At 26.6% G+C, this 16398-nt stretch overlaps 1 protein-coding gene across 1 annotated transcript in view; it reads right to left on the bottom strand.

Moving 5' to 3' along the window:
- The window catches only part of LOC105360996 (interleukin-1 receptor accessory protein-like 1), a 46682-nt gene extending 31432 nt beyond the window's left edge, over positions 1-15250 (bottom strand). The window contains exon 1 of the mRNA XM_011498068.1: positions 14929-15250. Within this exon, the coding sequence (XP_011496370.1) occupies positions 14929-15155 (227 nt within the window). The 5' untranslated portion in view covers positions 15156-15250. The remainder of the gene's footprint in view (positions 1-14928) is intronic.
- Positions 15251-16398: the final 1148 nt, after the last annotated feature.

Raw genomic sequence — 16398 nt, 5'->3', positions numbered from 1 at the left:
AGTTCCATATATTTCAGCGACAAGCATGCTGAACTTGTTTGTAAGTGCGTGAGGAATGTCATTAGCGTAAAATAAGAGACACTGTCGAATTAAGTAATTTTTACTTTGTACAAAGACAGAAATTTCAATTGTGCGTACGTTTCCGTTTTGCTTTAGTTTATTAAATGGGATGTAAAATTCAAATCAATGCTGCTATTATGGCGTATTGGTAAATTTGTTTTATTATAGAGTGAAATGTTTAATGAAAATTAAGTAAAAGTTGACAACTTTATGGATTAAGTTATTATTTGACAGATACTATTGTATGACGTATAAGCAATGGTTTAAACATACTTTTACCAATTTTGCAATATTCAACCGCATTAAAATGAAGTATAGCCGGATACAGAAATTCTCTATACCAAATAGTAGAGTAATATCAAATTTAGATATTAAATATTATTTATGGCTGTTCGTCGTATTTCATCTCTACCTCTAAAATTACATTAATAATATAGAAATAAAGCAATAGGCAAGAGTCTCGGCATATAACTTAACGAAAGATGATAAATACTTAATTGACTATTAAATTCTATCGCTATGCGTATATGGAAGTCGGTTATTCGATTTTCTAATTCTGATTTCATAAAATGCATTCAATTTTACAAATATCAGCTAATATATTTTCAATAATTAATTATATTTATTTTTCACTTATAATGATGTTAGTAAGCTTTAAGTAAGCACAAATAATGTATATTAAATATGTTTCTTTCACTTTAGTTTTATATCTTCTGTCATTTCTTTAATTTACTTGAAATTTTAAGGACAACTCTACTGTGCGATACAATGCTATTGAGAGAAGAAGAGAGGAGAGGAGAGGAGAGGAGAGGAGAGGAGAGAAGATATTTAATTTTTCAGGTAATTATGTTCTAACGTAATATATTTTAATAAAAGAATTGAGTGATAATAACTTATTTTTGAAGCTCAAACTTTAGGAAATTCAAAGAATTGATTATAAAATTCACCTCTCAGCTAAATGAGCTGCTATATGATATATCGATTAAAATGAAAATACTAATTCAAATGAAAATTCAAACTTTTTAACAAGTAATTTTTCATACGTTTAAAATTATTTAATGAACTTTTAAGCTACAAGGGATAAAATTAGATAATTATCGTTCGATTGAAACGCTTTGAAATTCCTCATTTTGCATTGATTTATAATTTTTGCTTCGTTATCCTCTCATATTATCTATTATCTTGTAGTGCTTGTATTTGCCAACTTAAACTGAAAATACAACAAGTCTTTCACGCAATACAATCTCTCTACTTTACGGATAACCAATATGTAGAAGCATTGCTTATTCACGGTCGTGTTTATTAACTAATAATATCAATTGCTTCGTATTAAAAGTAAATCTCGTGTTCATGACCCGTTTACATTTATTCAACCTACACGTATGTCGTTATTGCTCGCCGATCGTCATTGTGTGTAGAATACAAAATTCATCCAGCCGTGTACATAAGTCTCGTACATCCGGCCCGACCCGACACATTGAGGAAATGTGAGTGCGTGCTTACAATTGTTTACGCCATTATAAACTCAATGCGTTTCGTGTCGACCACTTGTTTTCCTAAAAGCAGACGATTATAATTGCTGCTTTATCCTCCCTTCCGCCGATCATTAAAATTACTATGGATCGCAAAAAGTCGGTTATTATTAGCATGTAAACTGCGCTCTAACAGTACTAGGAGAATGACTGATAGGGCATATTTTATTTTTTATAGTCATCGGCTTTTCATGAAAAACAATTATGAGGATTATTAGATAAATAATCTGGTGGATTAGACGTTGTGTACGGTAATGAGGCACTGATAACATAATTTTCCTTACAGAATGTATACTGAAATTTATTTTTAATATAAATCACTATCCATGCCTAGTGAATAGATCCTAAAGCCAGGGAAATGTTATAAATAGACATGGAAAACGGCTGCCTAAAAGAAATTCCATACTACAAACATAAGAAAAATGAAAAAGGTAGGAAAATCACTATAAAATATTCATTTTTACTATAATTAGTAATGCAATGTTAAGTAGGTAATAAAATAATAGAATAATTTTATTAATTTTAAGTATATAGAAAAATTATTTCCAAAATTCATTAGGAAGTCATTTTCTTTTAATCAAACAATTTTTTAATATATTATATGGCGCGAATACAATGTGATAAATTGTAATATAAAACTTAAACCTATTTTCTAAATGATAATAAAGTATGTTCAAAAAATTAGATATTAATGCACTCAATATTGTTAATTAATAATACTTTTCTTTGTATTTTTATTTTTTTTTATTTTTTTTTTATTTTTTTTTTTTTTATTTATTTTACGTAGATTATAATAATGTTTTTTTTTCTTCTATGTCGATAAACGAAAGTTATTAAAAAAAAGTTTAATCAATTAAAAAAAAATAACAACTAATTATTATAAGTTTTAATCGATGTAATTTTTTAACATTCAAAAATTTAAATAAATGCAAATATTTTATATGCTTAAGATAATTCAATCAATGTACTAAATTATTAATTTATATTGTCATAGTATATTCACTTTTTATTGATGTATTATTTATATTAAGCGCATAATTCAAGTTACCAATTTCTCTTTAAGAAACAATTTACATTTGTTCATTGCATGCTATTTTAGTTCCTTATTTATTTATTTATTTTTTTTTTTTTTTTAATGGACAAAATTACTTTTTAAAATATTTATTCTGTCACCAAGCGCAATGATGTTTAATAATATTTAAACAAAATTATTCCTCTTCCTTTATGACACTTGAATGAGCGCACCACGTACGTGTTCGTATTATCGACAATTGCTTTCATTCGTGAAGGGATACGACGAACTTTCACATGTATACAAATTTACGGAATTGCAAAATAAATACGTAGGATCAGAATTTTTTACAGGTTCCAAAGGGTTGAAGAATAAGAAAAAACATGCGAACGAACAAATCTGTGGAATCCTGTTGCGACATACGCTACTTGTAAGGTTAAGCACTAGTACTTTAGCAAAGACGGAGCGTAAAAAGAAGAAACCAGCGAAAAAGAGAGACGAGAAAAGGAAGAAAGGTAACAAAGGAAAAGACGAGCAGACCCGCGTTTGGTTGAGGGTCCGGTTTGTTCATTCGAGTTCTGACCTGCCGAAATTCCAGACTGTAGCTTTAGAACCCTACATACCTGTTGACAGAGAATGAGGAAAAAGAGAATGAAAGAAGAGTGAAAAAGAGACGTGTAGAGAGAGAGAGAGAGCGGGAGAGCGGGAGAGAGAATGAGACAAAGCAAACGAAATTGTGTTTGAGAGCAGTAAAAATGGCAAGAAAGTTCAAAGATAGAGGTTCAAGTATAAGGAGAGTATGAAGATATAGAAAAAGGATATACTTATGCGGCAAGATGATGATTTATAAGTTAACATTTTATTGAGCTTTTACAGTATAAGAATGTCGTTTTACCATTATTTGAGCTTTTTTTCTATACTCTTTTGTACGGGTGTAAACCTCCGCAAGTAACAGAATCGTAACAACTCGAGGTACCTTAAGTAAAAAAGGACATTTGTGTCGACTATAACGTAATCTGATCTCCTAAAACACTTGTTTCTCGTTATCTCAAGTCATCGGTGTTTTTATTTTCTTTCCGGTTTTGTTGATCCAACAAGTACTTTTTATTCCTTTTAAAACCTTTTACGGCCATTCAAACTAATTAAATTTTTTCACATTTAAAAATTTAATGTATTCTTATTGTGTATTTATACATACATGCGCTCGCACGCATTTTAATTATTTTTTCAAAATTAAATTTCTTTGTAACATATATTATAAAAAATTTAATGATAAATATAAAGTGAAAAAAAAAAAATTTAATATAACATCTATTAAAAAATAAAATATCCATTTAGAAAATAATTTTAATACCGTAAATTTCATGACGTTCAGTTATCTTATTTTTCTATTTTTTATATTTGTAAATATATTTATGAAATGAGTAATATCACTAGGGAGCATGTTTATTTTTTATTTACGTAATTAAAAATTTAATTAAATTTGTAAGTAAAAGAAATTTCGAAAAATAAGAATGGAAAATAAAACTTTCGCTTCAATTAATTTTGTAATATATATATATATATATATATATATATATATATATATATATATTTATTTTAATTTGACATTATAAATTCAATTTAGAGGGGATTAAAATTAATTCATACAATTAAGTCAATTTGCTCTAGAAATCTTTATCTCTTTTTTATTTTTGAATTTGTAGTTTTTATTACAATCATTTAGGTATTCAAAAGAACTCAAGCACAAAAAATATAAATGACACTACTATGAATATAAATCAGAAATGCAATTAAAAAGAGGAAAATATAATGAACTTTATAATAAATAAAATGAAAAATTAATTTTAATTTTTATCAACGCATAAAATGTTATTAATAAAATAATATGCATACTTTCGAATCATTACAAGTACATTCTCAGTAAGATATTTTAATATTGAACACTATATTTTTGTATCAAGTCTATAAGTTATAATATCTGCTCCAATTATTTAGTTTAATAGTTTAATGGTTAATTAACAAAAATACTTATTAATTATTTTAAATGCTTGAAATATTAATGTAAAATGGTATTATAAAATGTTTTTATAATAATTTACCCTTAGCGATCATTCTAAAAGCAAAAATTAATAAAATTGATAAAATGAAATCGCAAAAATTACTATTCATCCTACTTAACTCTTAAGATCGTTACATGTGTATATATTTACTGTATGAGTAGTATATTGAATGGGATGCCTCATAAAAAGCGATATTATATTTTTTCTTGAATAAAATAATCTAATACTAGCCAATTTGAAAGATGACAGTAATAAATTATAAGGTGTTGATAATTTTTCACTTACTAACATCATTATGTTTAGTTGGACACAATTTTTTAGATTTTATTTTTACATTTCATCAAATGATTTAAAAAGACTAATGTTTTGTATCTTTAATATTAAGAGGTTGAACATAAATTTCTCGCATTCCTCAGTTAAATTTATATTTACTGGGTCTTTTTTTGTTTTTATTTGTCATCAGCATTATATAAGAATTATAAGAAGTATTATAATATCGCGGTGCATAATTTAATATTAATTAATAATATTGAACAGAAATAAATAAATAAAAAGCTATTCGGTGTATTTAAAGTAACATTGAAAATTGAAAAAAGTATTATCGAAAGACTACAGAGTTTTAGAAACAGTTTATCTTATTTTACCAAACAGCTAACGTTTATAATAATTATATTTCAATCTTCTTTCACATTTCCTTAATAGTTATCGATTTTTTTGTACTCTTTTCGTACTGCTCGTTCATGTAAATTAACGAAGCTTCTTATAATATAAATAGTCTCAAGCATTTTAAGACAACTCACTTTTCTAATGAAACTCTTTTTATACGTAACATAAGGCTTGTAAAGTTAAATGAAGATTAATAAACCTAACCATAGGAAACTATAACAAAATATATCTTATCTTTAGATTCTGCGATTCTTTTTTAATTTTGTAAAAACACAGTAAAAATCAAATAATTTTCTATATTTATTAAGACGATATTTCCATATTTTTTTTTTTTAACAAACTCAATTAAGTACATATGTTATAAACAATAATACTTTATTTATTTATAATAAATTTATTTTTAATTTATATTTATATATTTCATAAAATACTTATTTGATTTATAATTATGTTAATATAATTTAAAAGATGGTGGTTGAAATTATTATGGAATATTTACAAAGCTTTCAATAGAAATAGAAATATATTATAAAATTTCGCAAATGAGTAATAGTACTACAAATAATGAATAGTCCTTGCATAATTTGCTATAAAAAAAAAGATATTTATTTTTTCTAAATAATTCATTATACATATGATTTATTTTCATCTAACCTTATCTAATTTCCATTGCATAATTATCTTTACCGATAAATAATGATGTGAAATAAAAGTAAAAAATACAACTAAAGCATACCTATTATTTTTATAATAACCTTATGTTAATGGTAATAAAATACTCAATGAAACCAATAACAGGAGTCTTAAATTAGGTATCAACGTCAGAATCTCACTCTGACGAATAGCATCAATGTTCTTTTTTCTAGATCTTTAATAAAAATGAATGATTTTGTATTTTCAAATACTTGAAATACTAAGATATTGAAGTAGTAGTATTCATACCTTAAACTATATGTAGCAAAAGTATAAGCGTATGTAGAAAACACATTTATTATAAAATCATAATAAATATTCTTATATAATTCATGCTTAAAATTCTGATTTTAACCATTAAGAAATTTGTACATAATACTTTTGTTATAAAACATGTTCGCATTTCGTAACTATGAAAAAAGTATATCATTCACATAACTGAATAATACTGAAGTTTCATACAATATTTTAGACGTTAATTATATTTTTTAAAACTCTCTTACTATTATATAAAATATTTTATAAAATTCATTGTATAATTTAAATTCATATACACTTGCTCTCATATTAAAACGACATTAATTTCAATTTTAAAGATTTCAAATTTCATCAATATTAGTTTATGAAATCACTTACATAAAATAATAATTAAATATACGATAACTAATTGAAATAAAAGTTTCATAAATATATTAACAGATAGTTTTTATTATACACGTTAATGCAATACAGATGAGCTCAAATGAATGTTTATGCTGCAATTTGTGATTAAATATGTTTGTAGAATTATTAATAAAAAAAGCTAACATTATTTTATGCACTACAAACGTAATTTCGAAGAAAAAGGGAATGATAGCATTCACGCTGCATTTTCATGTACGTACCTTTGCTAATACTGATGTTAAAATGTCTTTACCTTTCGTGTAATAATTTAACGACAAAAAACAGATCTTTGTTTCTCGTTTTTCTAATACATCTTTTCTCATCTTTACAAATTTTGCGGATTTTTAAAGTGAATATTATTTAAAGTATATATATATATATATATATATATATATCGTAAATAAATACTTGAAGCCATACGATGCCCTAACCAGCCGCATAAAAGGTTTAATATTGTATAACATGCTCATCATATTAATAAAATGTCATTTAACATTTATATCTATTGGGTTACAATGGCTCACATATCTTCAATCGCACATGTTCGTTGAAACACTACACCTTATAAATGCAACATTGCATTATTATTGGAAGATGCAATTGTGGCGCGAAAACCTTAATATGTATATCTTTGTTTAAAGCTCTCTGTATATCCTATCAAAGATTTGACGATATTAAAGAGAAAAATAACGTAATATAATGAATCTGTTTAGGTTACGAACATCGAACACGACTAAACAAATTTTTGTAATAAAACGATAAATAATGTAACAACATGCAGAAGAGCCTACTTCGACAAACAGGGCTGCATTTTATTTATTGTAATATTATTAAAGCAATTTTTGGGCCCTGTTACATTTTAACGCAATAGTTTAATAACTAATTCTGCATTATTTTATTTACAATGACTCTTAAATAATATGCTCTTTACAATCACGAATATCAATGATAAATGTCTGCTGAATATTGCATATAAATTATATAAATGATTTTCTCTTAGCAATTATTATTAGATCGATACAAAAAAAAGAATGCATGTCATTATTATGTACAAGCAATAATTATCAGACAATAATTGCTTTATAATCGTATAGGAACTCATAAAAAAAAAAAAAAAAACTTGTTTAACCATTAGTATGTCATATGAAAAAAATTTTATTACACAACTAATTATGAATTTATTGTTAAAATTAATTAAAAATATTGATGTTTAATAAAAATATCAATTGAAGCACAAAAAGCTTCAGAAAATTTCGGATTTTGGATATTAGTATTATTACTCACACATGCCAGAGTATTTAAAAATAGAAGCTATTACAAATTACTATTATTTTCAAACAAATTAATTTCAGACAATATTCCTGATAATATTAATGACTCAACAATACTCTCCAGATAACTTCGCATTATATAAGTAAACAACTATAAAAAGCTTTCATATGTGCTATATTGAAAATTATCGCACATTTTTACTCATCTTCTTGCATAGAATCATTTCCAGCATCCAACAGACTCAAGATGTTTTTGTAGACTTTTCATAATCAACAATATTACATTATGACATATAGTGAAAATATATCATAGATATTCGACTAATTATCACCAATAATATAGTAATTATTTATATTAACATAGCAATGACAAATTGTATTTTAATAAAAGTTTATAAAGTAAGAATTGTCACTTGCATTAGAAAAATTGAATTCACTACATAAATCACTGTACACCATAGACTATCTAGAACTTTTCAAATTTATATTTATTGTTTGGACCACTGTTTTGCCCAATGATCTTAAACATAATATCTCCCATGTATAACCTCTGATGATATACAATTGGTTTAAATTCGAAAAATTCCATCTTTAAAGAGAATCAGATGGTCTGCACTTATTTTTAATAAGAAATGACTTCTGATTTCTTATTTTAAATGATTATCGAGTAAAGTAAAAATTACTTTATTATCATTATACAATAATCTTTAAGGAGTCTACTTCTTGTTTTTATTGTATCTAACATTCTAATAGTTTGCAAGAGTGAAAAATGGACTCGATATGCAATATATGTCAATTATGTAATATACTACGATTTAATAGAAATTACTTTATGAAGACATTACATATTCAGTATGAATAAACTCAAATTAAGGCAACAATTAGTTGATAACTCAGAAGAAATATTGATAGAAGCAAAAATATTGCAGAGTGAAAGTGCCCCAAAATAAGCATCGTAAAAGAAATAAAAACAAATTTATAAAAAATGATTAATAGCTTCCATTACATGGAGTTTTATCAAAAAACTCAATTTTTTTAACACTTTGTATTTACACTAACATTAAGCAAATTATATTTATTTTACACGAAATTTTAAAAACTTAAAAATTCTGTATAATAGACGCAAATTTCAATTTATCAACGTGATCTCATATAATCATATTTCATGATATCAATATAAAATTTAAAACTATTTGTGTGTAACGATAATATTTTACTACATTAATCTCAGAAATTATAATTATCAAAAAAATCATGTAAATTTCAAATTATCTAAATCCCAGTGAAAATTGTATAAGGAAATGACTTTTAAAATTTGTAAAAATAAGGTTAAATACTTTAGCAACTTTAAATTTATTTTTATTTAAAAAACATATTCCTCATTTATAGAAGAACTAATTCAATATTTAAATTTTTTTCTATATTATTACTATTGAATGTATTATTTTTCATAATTAAACGATTTCACAATTCAAATTACTTTTTTAACTAAATATCATCTTCCAAAAATGAAAATTTATTATATACTTGCAATTTACTTTTTTTTTTTTTTTTTTTTTTTTTTTTTTTTTTTTTTTTTTTTTAACAATAAATCAATATCATAGGTGTTTTAAGTTTTCACATTAAAAATATAAATGTAGAACTGTAATTAAATATTGGCTAATGTATTGGTTAATCTATTCAAATCACAATTCATGGGGCCTCTAATATATTCTTAGCTTCCACTAAAACTAATTTTATAAAAGATTTTTCACAACTATTAAAGTTATCCTACGTGTCAGTAAAATAAACTCGTACGGGTATTTTATAGTATTTTTAATATTATTACAATAAGAAACTCTTCAATTCAAAAGCGCAATTTTACGAAGAAAAAATATCTTGGGAAAAGTTATCATAGATAGATAGATTCTTCATTTTTTACTGCTGTAAAATTTACTAAGCTATAATGTTAAATTAATTATTTATACATATTTGGAATGTTAATATCATTAAATACGATTTCCATACATTATATATAAAATTCGTCGATCGTTATGGTTATATTATCAATTCTAAGATAAAGTTGTCCTCAATAAACTAAATTCTAAATTGTCTTTGTAAAACAACATTACTACTCATCTACAGAATGCTCTTAAAAATGGACGTCGATTAAAATTTATTTAATTTACAGTTTTATAAATAGTAACGTACTATACATTTACTGGTAACCTTTAAATTGGCGAAATCGTAAAATAAAATAAAAATATAATAATTCCAATACAATATAATTTATCCAATGTTAACTAATATAAAAACCAGCAACAAATTCAATGTTCAGTTTCAATTATTACATCTTTTTATAAAATAATTCTATTCTAAAAATTATTAATAATTTCCAACTTTACAAATGTAATTTTATATACTACGTATATATTATAATAATTGTTTGAGACCTCATATTTAATATCGAGACCTTGTATTAAATGTTTTGTATTACGATTATAAAAAAAGACAAAAAATAACTGAATGCTCTATTTTACTGTATACTTGAATGCGTATATTTTCATTATATTTAGGCTTCATGTATTATTACAGCGATACCATAGAATTTTATTATTTTTATTCTATATGAAATGAAATCCGATATATATTTCGTCTCCTAATTACTTACGAGTGACTATCTATGAATGAATGAAGTGGATATCTATGAAATTACACTGGTTTATATATTACTCACATAATGAAATAATCCATTGAAGAAAATAATTTAAGACGGGAGTTTTGTAAGCTTGACGTAAACCAATATTTTAATATATAAATTTTCTGTGTAACGCAATAAAAATGAACACATTCGTATGCTTGAAACTTAATGTCCGCTCTGTACAGGAAAGAAACTTTGTGCAAAGAATCTCTGAATTACGGTGAAAAAATTAAAAAATCTATAAATGTTTTATCTATAAATACATAACCGAATGAATAGTACGTATGTAAAATACTAGAAAATTAAGATATAAAGATAAAATCTTTTCCCAAGTATGACAAAAAATAATTCTTTAATCAAAATTAAATTTACTTAAAGCTAAAACAGAATGTTTTTATAGTTTGGAAACAAGTTCTTTCAAATCTAAATATTTATGCTAGTAAAAATCGGTAGATTTAAATAAATTCGTAAAATATCATTTTTATTATTACAATCTAAAAACAATATTTGTTAACTAAAACAATATTTTTTTTTTTATTTTTTTTTTTCATAAAACATCATTTATGAATATTTGTTGCCGTTGCTATAGAAGATAAAAAAAAATTCATTATTGTTGTAAATATTGTTTCCACGAATCATGTAAACAGTCTTTAACTATATTATACATATTTTAATTTAGAACTTAATTTTTCTCTTAATATTTATACTTCTTATAATTGTTTCAAGCTATTATTAAAATAGAATTATGCATTTAATGGTTTAATTTACTATCAATAAATGAAAAGGAGTATAATAAATGATTTGTAAGCGTAAAGACTAAATATATAAATATCCAAATTTTTTAACAAATATATATGTCTGTGTATGTCTGTCTGTCTGCCTGTGTGTGCATTTCAATATTTATGTGAACGTATACATTCATATTAAAGTCCCAATATAATTTTAAGCTTATTTTCTTTTAAATATAAAATTAATCCTTGTATTTATTTTCATGAGAACAGAAAATTCTATTTATTAGGCATTGAAGAGGCTAAATTTTTAAATATTTTTTTAATTATAACAAAATGAAATATCAATGGGTAATTTATTTACCTGTCATTGACAAAACGATCGTTGCATTTTTTTTTTTTTTTTTTTTTTTTTTTTTTTTTTTTTTTTTTTTTTTAATAAAATGTCTCTTTAACTACAGACTAAGAGTTCCATAAACCTAAAATACTTCCGATTATGAGTAAATGTTAATAAAAAAAAAAAAAAAAAAAAAAAAAAAAAAAAAAAAAAAAAAAAAAAAAATTATATATAGCGTCAAATTGGAAGAACAAATCTTCAATTTGTTTTATTTCATTGCTTGAGTTTATCATTTGCTTTGGGTAGAAATCTAATAAAATTTTTTTATGACTGAATTTTTCAGAGCATAAATTAATTACACCAGCATTATTTTTAAAATAAATAATTAATAACATGATATTAATTTGAACAAAATATAAAGTAACCGTTTAAAATTACTTGTTTTAATTAATGATTTGCTCCTATCAAATTTAATATTAAAATTAAAATGAATATGTAATATTGAATTAATGATAAAGATTAGAAATTTTCCCATTATATGTAAAATGATAGTATCTTATATGTGGGGTATCAATATGGTTATAATTTTTAAAATGGCAACTATTTGTATCAAATTTTATAATCCGATATAAAAATATTGGGTTGAGTTGAGCTGAAAAATTATAAAAATAGAAAAAAATAAATATTGCATTTTCAATGACATACTCTAGTATTTTGACGAAGCTGTAATTTTATCTATAATATGTGTAATAATTTCTTTTAATTCTATTAATAGAGAATCTAACGTAAATAATTATACATCTCATATTAAATACTAACTTTTCTAAACTATTGGTAATAATGCGTTTCTATTAATGGCCATTTCGGTGATACAGAAATTAAAACAATGAAAGATTGCAATTTATTGTTTTAGACTTATTAATCGCAGTATTAATATTAGACCCATTATAGATGCAATTAAATGGAGAAATTCTTTTAAAACGCAACACGAATTCTCATTAATCATGAATGAGAGTGATTGCACTTCTAGAAACTGAATAAAATCGGATTTAAGAATAATTTTGCGGAAAATGAGACATTACGTTCGGAGAATGGCGATTTGATAGTTTTCGAGCGCAGCGGTGACGACGAAGCGCTTTTCTCTGATTACATGAGAGGCAAACGAGACTAGCCACGTTCTGACGCTGACTCAAGTCGTGTGAACATCTCTGATGTTAAATATTAGTTAAGTTACAGGGCTTTTACGTTTGCAAAAGTACTAATTCGCGAGAGGAGTGTACAAGTTGGAATGGAATTGCCTAACATTACATTCGTTAATTGGATTTTATCATTATTTCAACAGTCAGTGTTTTTTTTTTTTTTTTTTTTTTCCCCAATAAAGTTTTGTTTTTTTTTTCAATAAAGTTTTGTTTTACAAAAATTATATAATTAAAATCTTACATTGCATTGATAATAATAGGATATAGCCAATAATAGATTTGAATTCCTTTATTTATCGAACTTACTAATTTTCTTATAATATAATTTTTCTTCAAGCATGTGAATAAAAATTTAACTATTCTCTGTTGAACAAACATAATCCTCGCAATATAAGTAAAATATAAAATGCATTTGATAAGGCCTTGAAAATCATAGTTTTATCATTTTATATCAAATTTATTAGCTAAAATTTAGGAACAAAAATGAATTGATTATAATAAAGTAAACAATTAATTTTTAAAAGGTTATCAATTATTATGCCCCTACTCATTTTCATACAATAAAACGCTTGCGAATATAAAGTTTAAAATACTCTTGGGTACTATCGAGGTTGATACATATATACTACATATACATAATCTAAGCTATAAAGATGTGATTTCTTATGTATCTTTGAAATATAAACATAATATATAACAGAGATTTTATTTAAAAGAGTAAATTATAAAAATGAAATAGAAAAATTGTTTTTTACAAACTATTTATATACTCGATTGCGTCTATTGCATAGTTATTTTTTATTATTGAAATTATTATTTATTTTTAACAACCTTTTTTTTGTTTGTTTGTTTCTGTTTGTTTCTTTTAATTCATCATTTAAATAATTAATTTATAATTTATAAAAATATTTAACCGTGTATCTATCTATAACCGCAGTGCTCAAACGTGTATATATGCCTGAGCTCACACACATGCCCCACACGCGCGAGCGCGCAACCACGGATTACTCATTATTTTTGTGTTTTGTTAGAAATAAATAAGATTAACGTTTGAATTTGAAGCATTTATAAAGTCAACACTTTTCACTATATATCCCTCATCAAAGGTATTTTAACACATTCAATGTTATAACCTGATATAACACACGTACACATAAAAAATGTTTTTCTTAAAAAGATAACTAATACACGTACCAAAACAACAAGCTTACAACAAGCATTCTACTCATTAAAATTTATTTATAATCTGCATATACATTGATTAAAATTAAGTGCTGATGAGATGCAGTTTATCAAGCTTTCGAACTATGAAATTTAGGGTTGTATAAATAAATAAATAAAAAATTTGATATACTAAGGAATAAAACTAGAGAGTAATTATTAAACATTATATTTGTCTGCTTATAATTATATAATTATTTACAATAACATAAATGTATCGAGCTAATATAAATTCAATGTTACCAGTAAAATTGTTATACAAAGTGATAAATTTTTTTTTTTTTTTTTTTTTTTTTTTTTTTTTTTTTTTTTTTTTTTTTTAACAGAAAATTGTATAAAAAAATACAATTTTAGCAAATAGTCTAAAATTGAGCCTACAAAACATTTGAATTTTTTTTTTTTTTTTTATTTTATTTAAATAGTCTATATTGAGCCTTCAAAACATTTAAATTTTTTTTCATCATCTTGCAATATAAAAAGTATTAAAATATTACGAATAAGCTTTAAAAAGCTAATGGCTTTGCATAAAGTATGATGACTTTAAAATGACTTTGAGAAGAAGTTAAAAGCTAATATTATTAGTGGAAGTCGACGCTTTGTATTTACTGTAATTTTCATTGGCACAGTAAAATAAAATAATAAAAAAATCATCGTACCCACGGTCTCATTGATAATCAAACAAGACTGATATTAATGAAGTGCTCGGTCGACATTGTAATCTTAATCCCCATGAAAACATCGAACACGAGGGAGAATAGAGTTTTTGTGGGTAAAAACTGTCAATGGGAGAAGGCGAAACTTACCATTCGATGCTACGGTATCCTCGAAGGCAGCAGTGAATCGCCTTGAAAGAGCCGACGTTCGCGTATTCGCTGCTCACGACTTCCTTAGTAAAGCGCAGTCCTGACGAAAGATTTTCGAATCTATGCATCGAGCAATAATCCTTGAGCTCGTTGTCCTCGGCTCGAGTCTTGGGGACGAAAATCGTCAGCGACAGCAACAGTGCCACTGTAATGACGAATCGTGCCATTTCTTCAAAGTCGCGCACAACAAGCACAGACACCGTACTATCCTTCACTTTTCTTCCTCTTCCTCTTCCTCTTCCTCTTCCTCCGCCGCCTCCTCCTCCTCCGCCACCTCCTCCTCCTCCTCCTCCTCTACTTCTTTTCTTTTTCTTCTTCTCGGAAACAATAAATAAAATTATGAAGTACTTTGATTTATCGGGTGCTCACATCTTTGATTTATCTCGAGAGCCTTTTTCTTCTCTATTTATTATCTAGGGCCATTGAATACTGGCAGAATCTCGGATCTGGAAGTGGCGCAACGGGGAGGGAAAAACTAGATGGATAAATGTTAAATAATCATATTTGTATTAAAAATAGACAGTAGTAGTGCGTGCCAAACAAAAAATTCATCAACTTATTAATGAATAGCTTACGTATATGTATGTATATGCGCGTGGGGGGGGATGCGTGCGTGCGTGCGTGCGTGCGCGTTTAGAGATAAAGAGAGAAAGAGGGAGGGAGGGGGGGGGGGAGAGAGAGAGAGAGAGAAATCGCGTGGAAACGGAATGAAAGGTAGACGGAGGTAAAGAGGTACAATGTTTGTCGTCAAACAAGACTAACCTCTTCTTGCTCGTCTTGTAGGCTCCTCTAGATTGTTATACGAGGCGGAGAGGCCCGTGCGTCTTTATAAAAGGACAGGAAAAACCACACACTCTTATAACCTCACTTTTTCCCACCTTTGTAATCAATGGTTCATTAAGTTAATCGTGAAACGTCGATGAACCGTTATGCGTCAAGTTGCGCGCGTAAAACATCAATGCCAGTGAAAATAGAAAATTTTTTATTATAGCGCTCGATGTATTATTGCTGCTCGTTGCGATTCTCATCGAGTCAGCAACGCTTTCGCTTTAATACTGTGCTCGCGGAACTAACAACGACCATTATCGGCAAATTTTCAACTGAAAAGCTTATACGCCAAATGCAACAACGCACGCACAAAACGAACGCTCGAAGGCCGGCGGCAGACTAATATCACGTTGTACGTTTTACCTATTCGACAAGAGTCCGACGACGTAGGGGACGCCGCGGCTGCTGTTGTGGCGGTGGCGGTGGCGGTGGCTGCGGCGGTGGCGGTGGCGGTGGCTGCGGCGGTGGCGGTGGTGGTGGCGGTAGCGGTAGCGGTGGCGGTGACGGCAGCGGCGTCGGCGGCGACAGTGGTAGCGGCGTCGGCGGCGGCGGCGGCGGCGGCGGTTTTGAAAAGGCGCCGAA

The sequence above is a fragment of the Ceratosolen solmsi genome, unplaced genomic scaffold (genome assembly GCF_000503995.2).
Source record: "Ceratosolen solmsi marchali unplaced genomic scaffold, CerSol_1.0 scaffold14, whole genome shotgun sequence".
NCBI lineage: Eukaryota > Metazoa > Arthropoda > Insecta > Hymenoptera > Agaonidae > Ceratosolen > Ceratosolen solmsi.
Note: the sequence above shows the minus strand (reverse complement) of the source record. Positions and strands in the feature narration are given on the sequence as shown.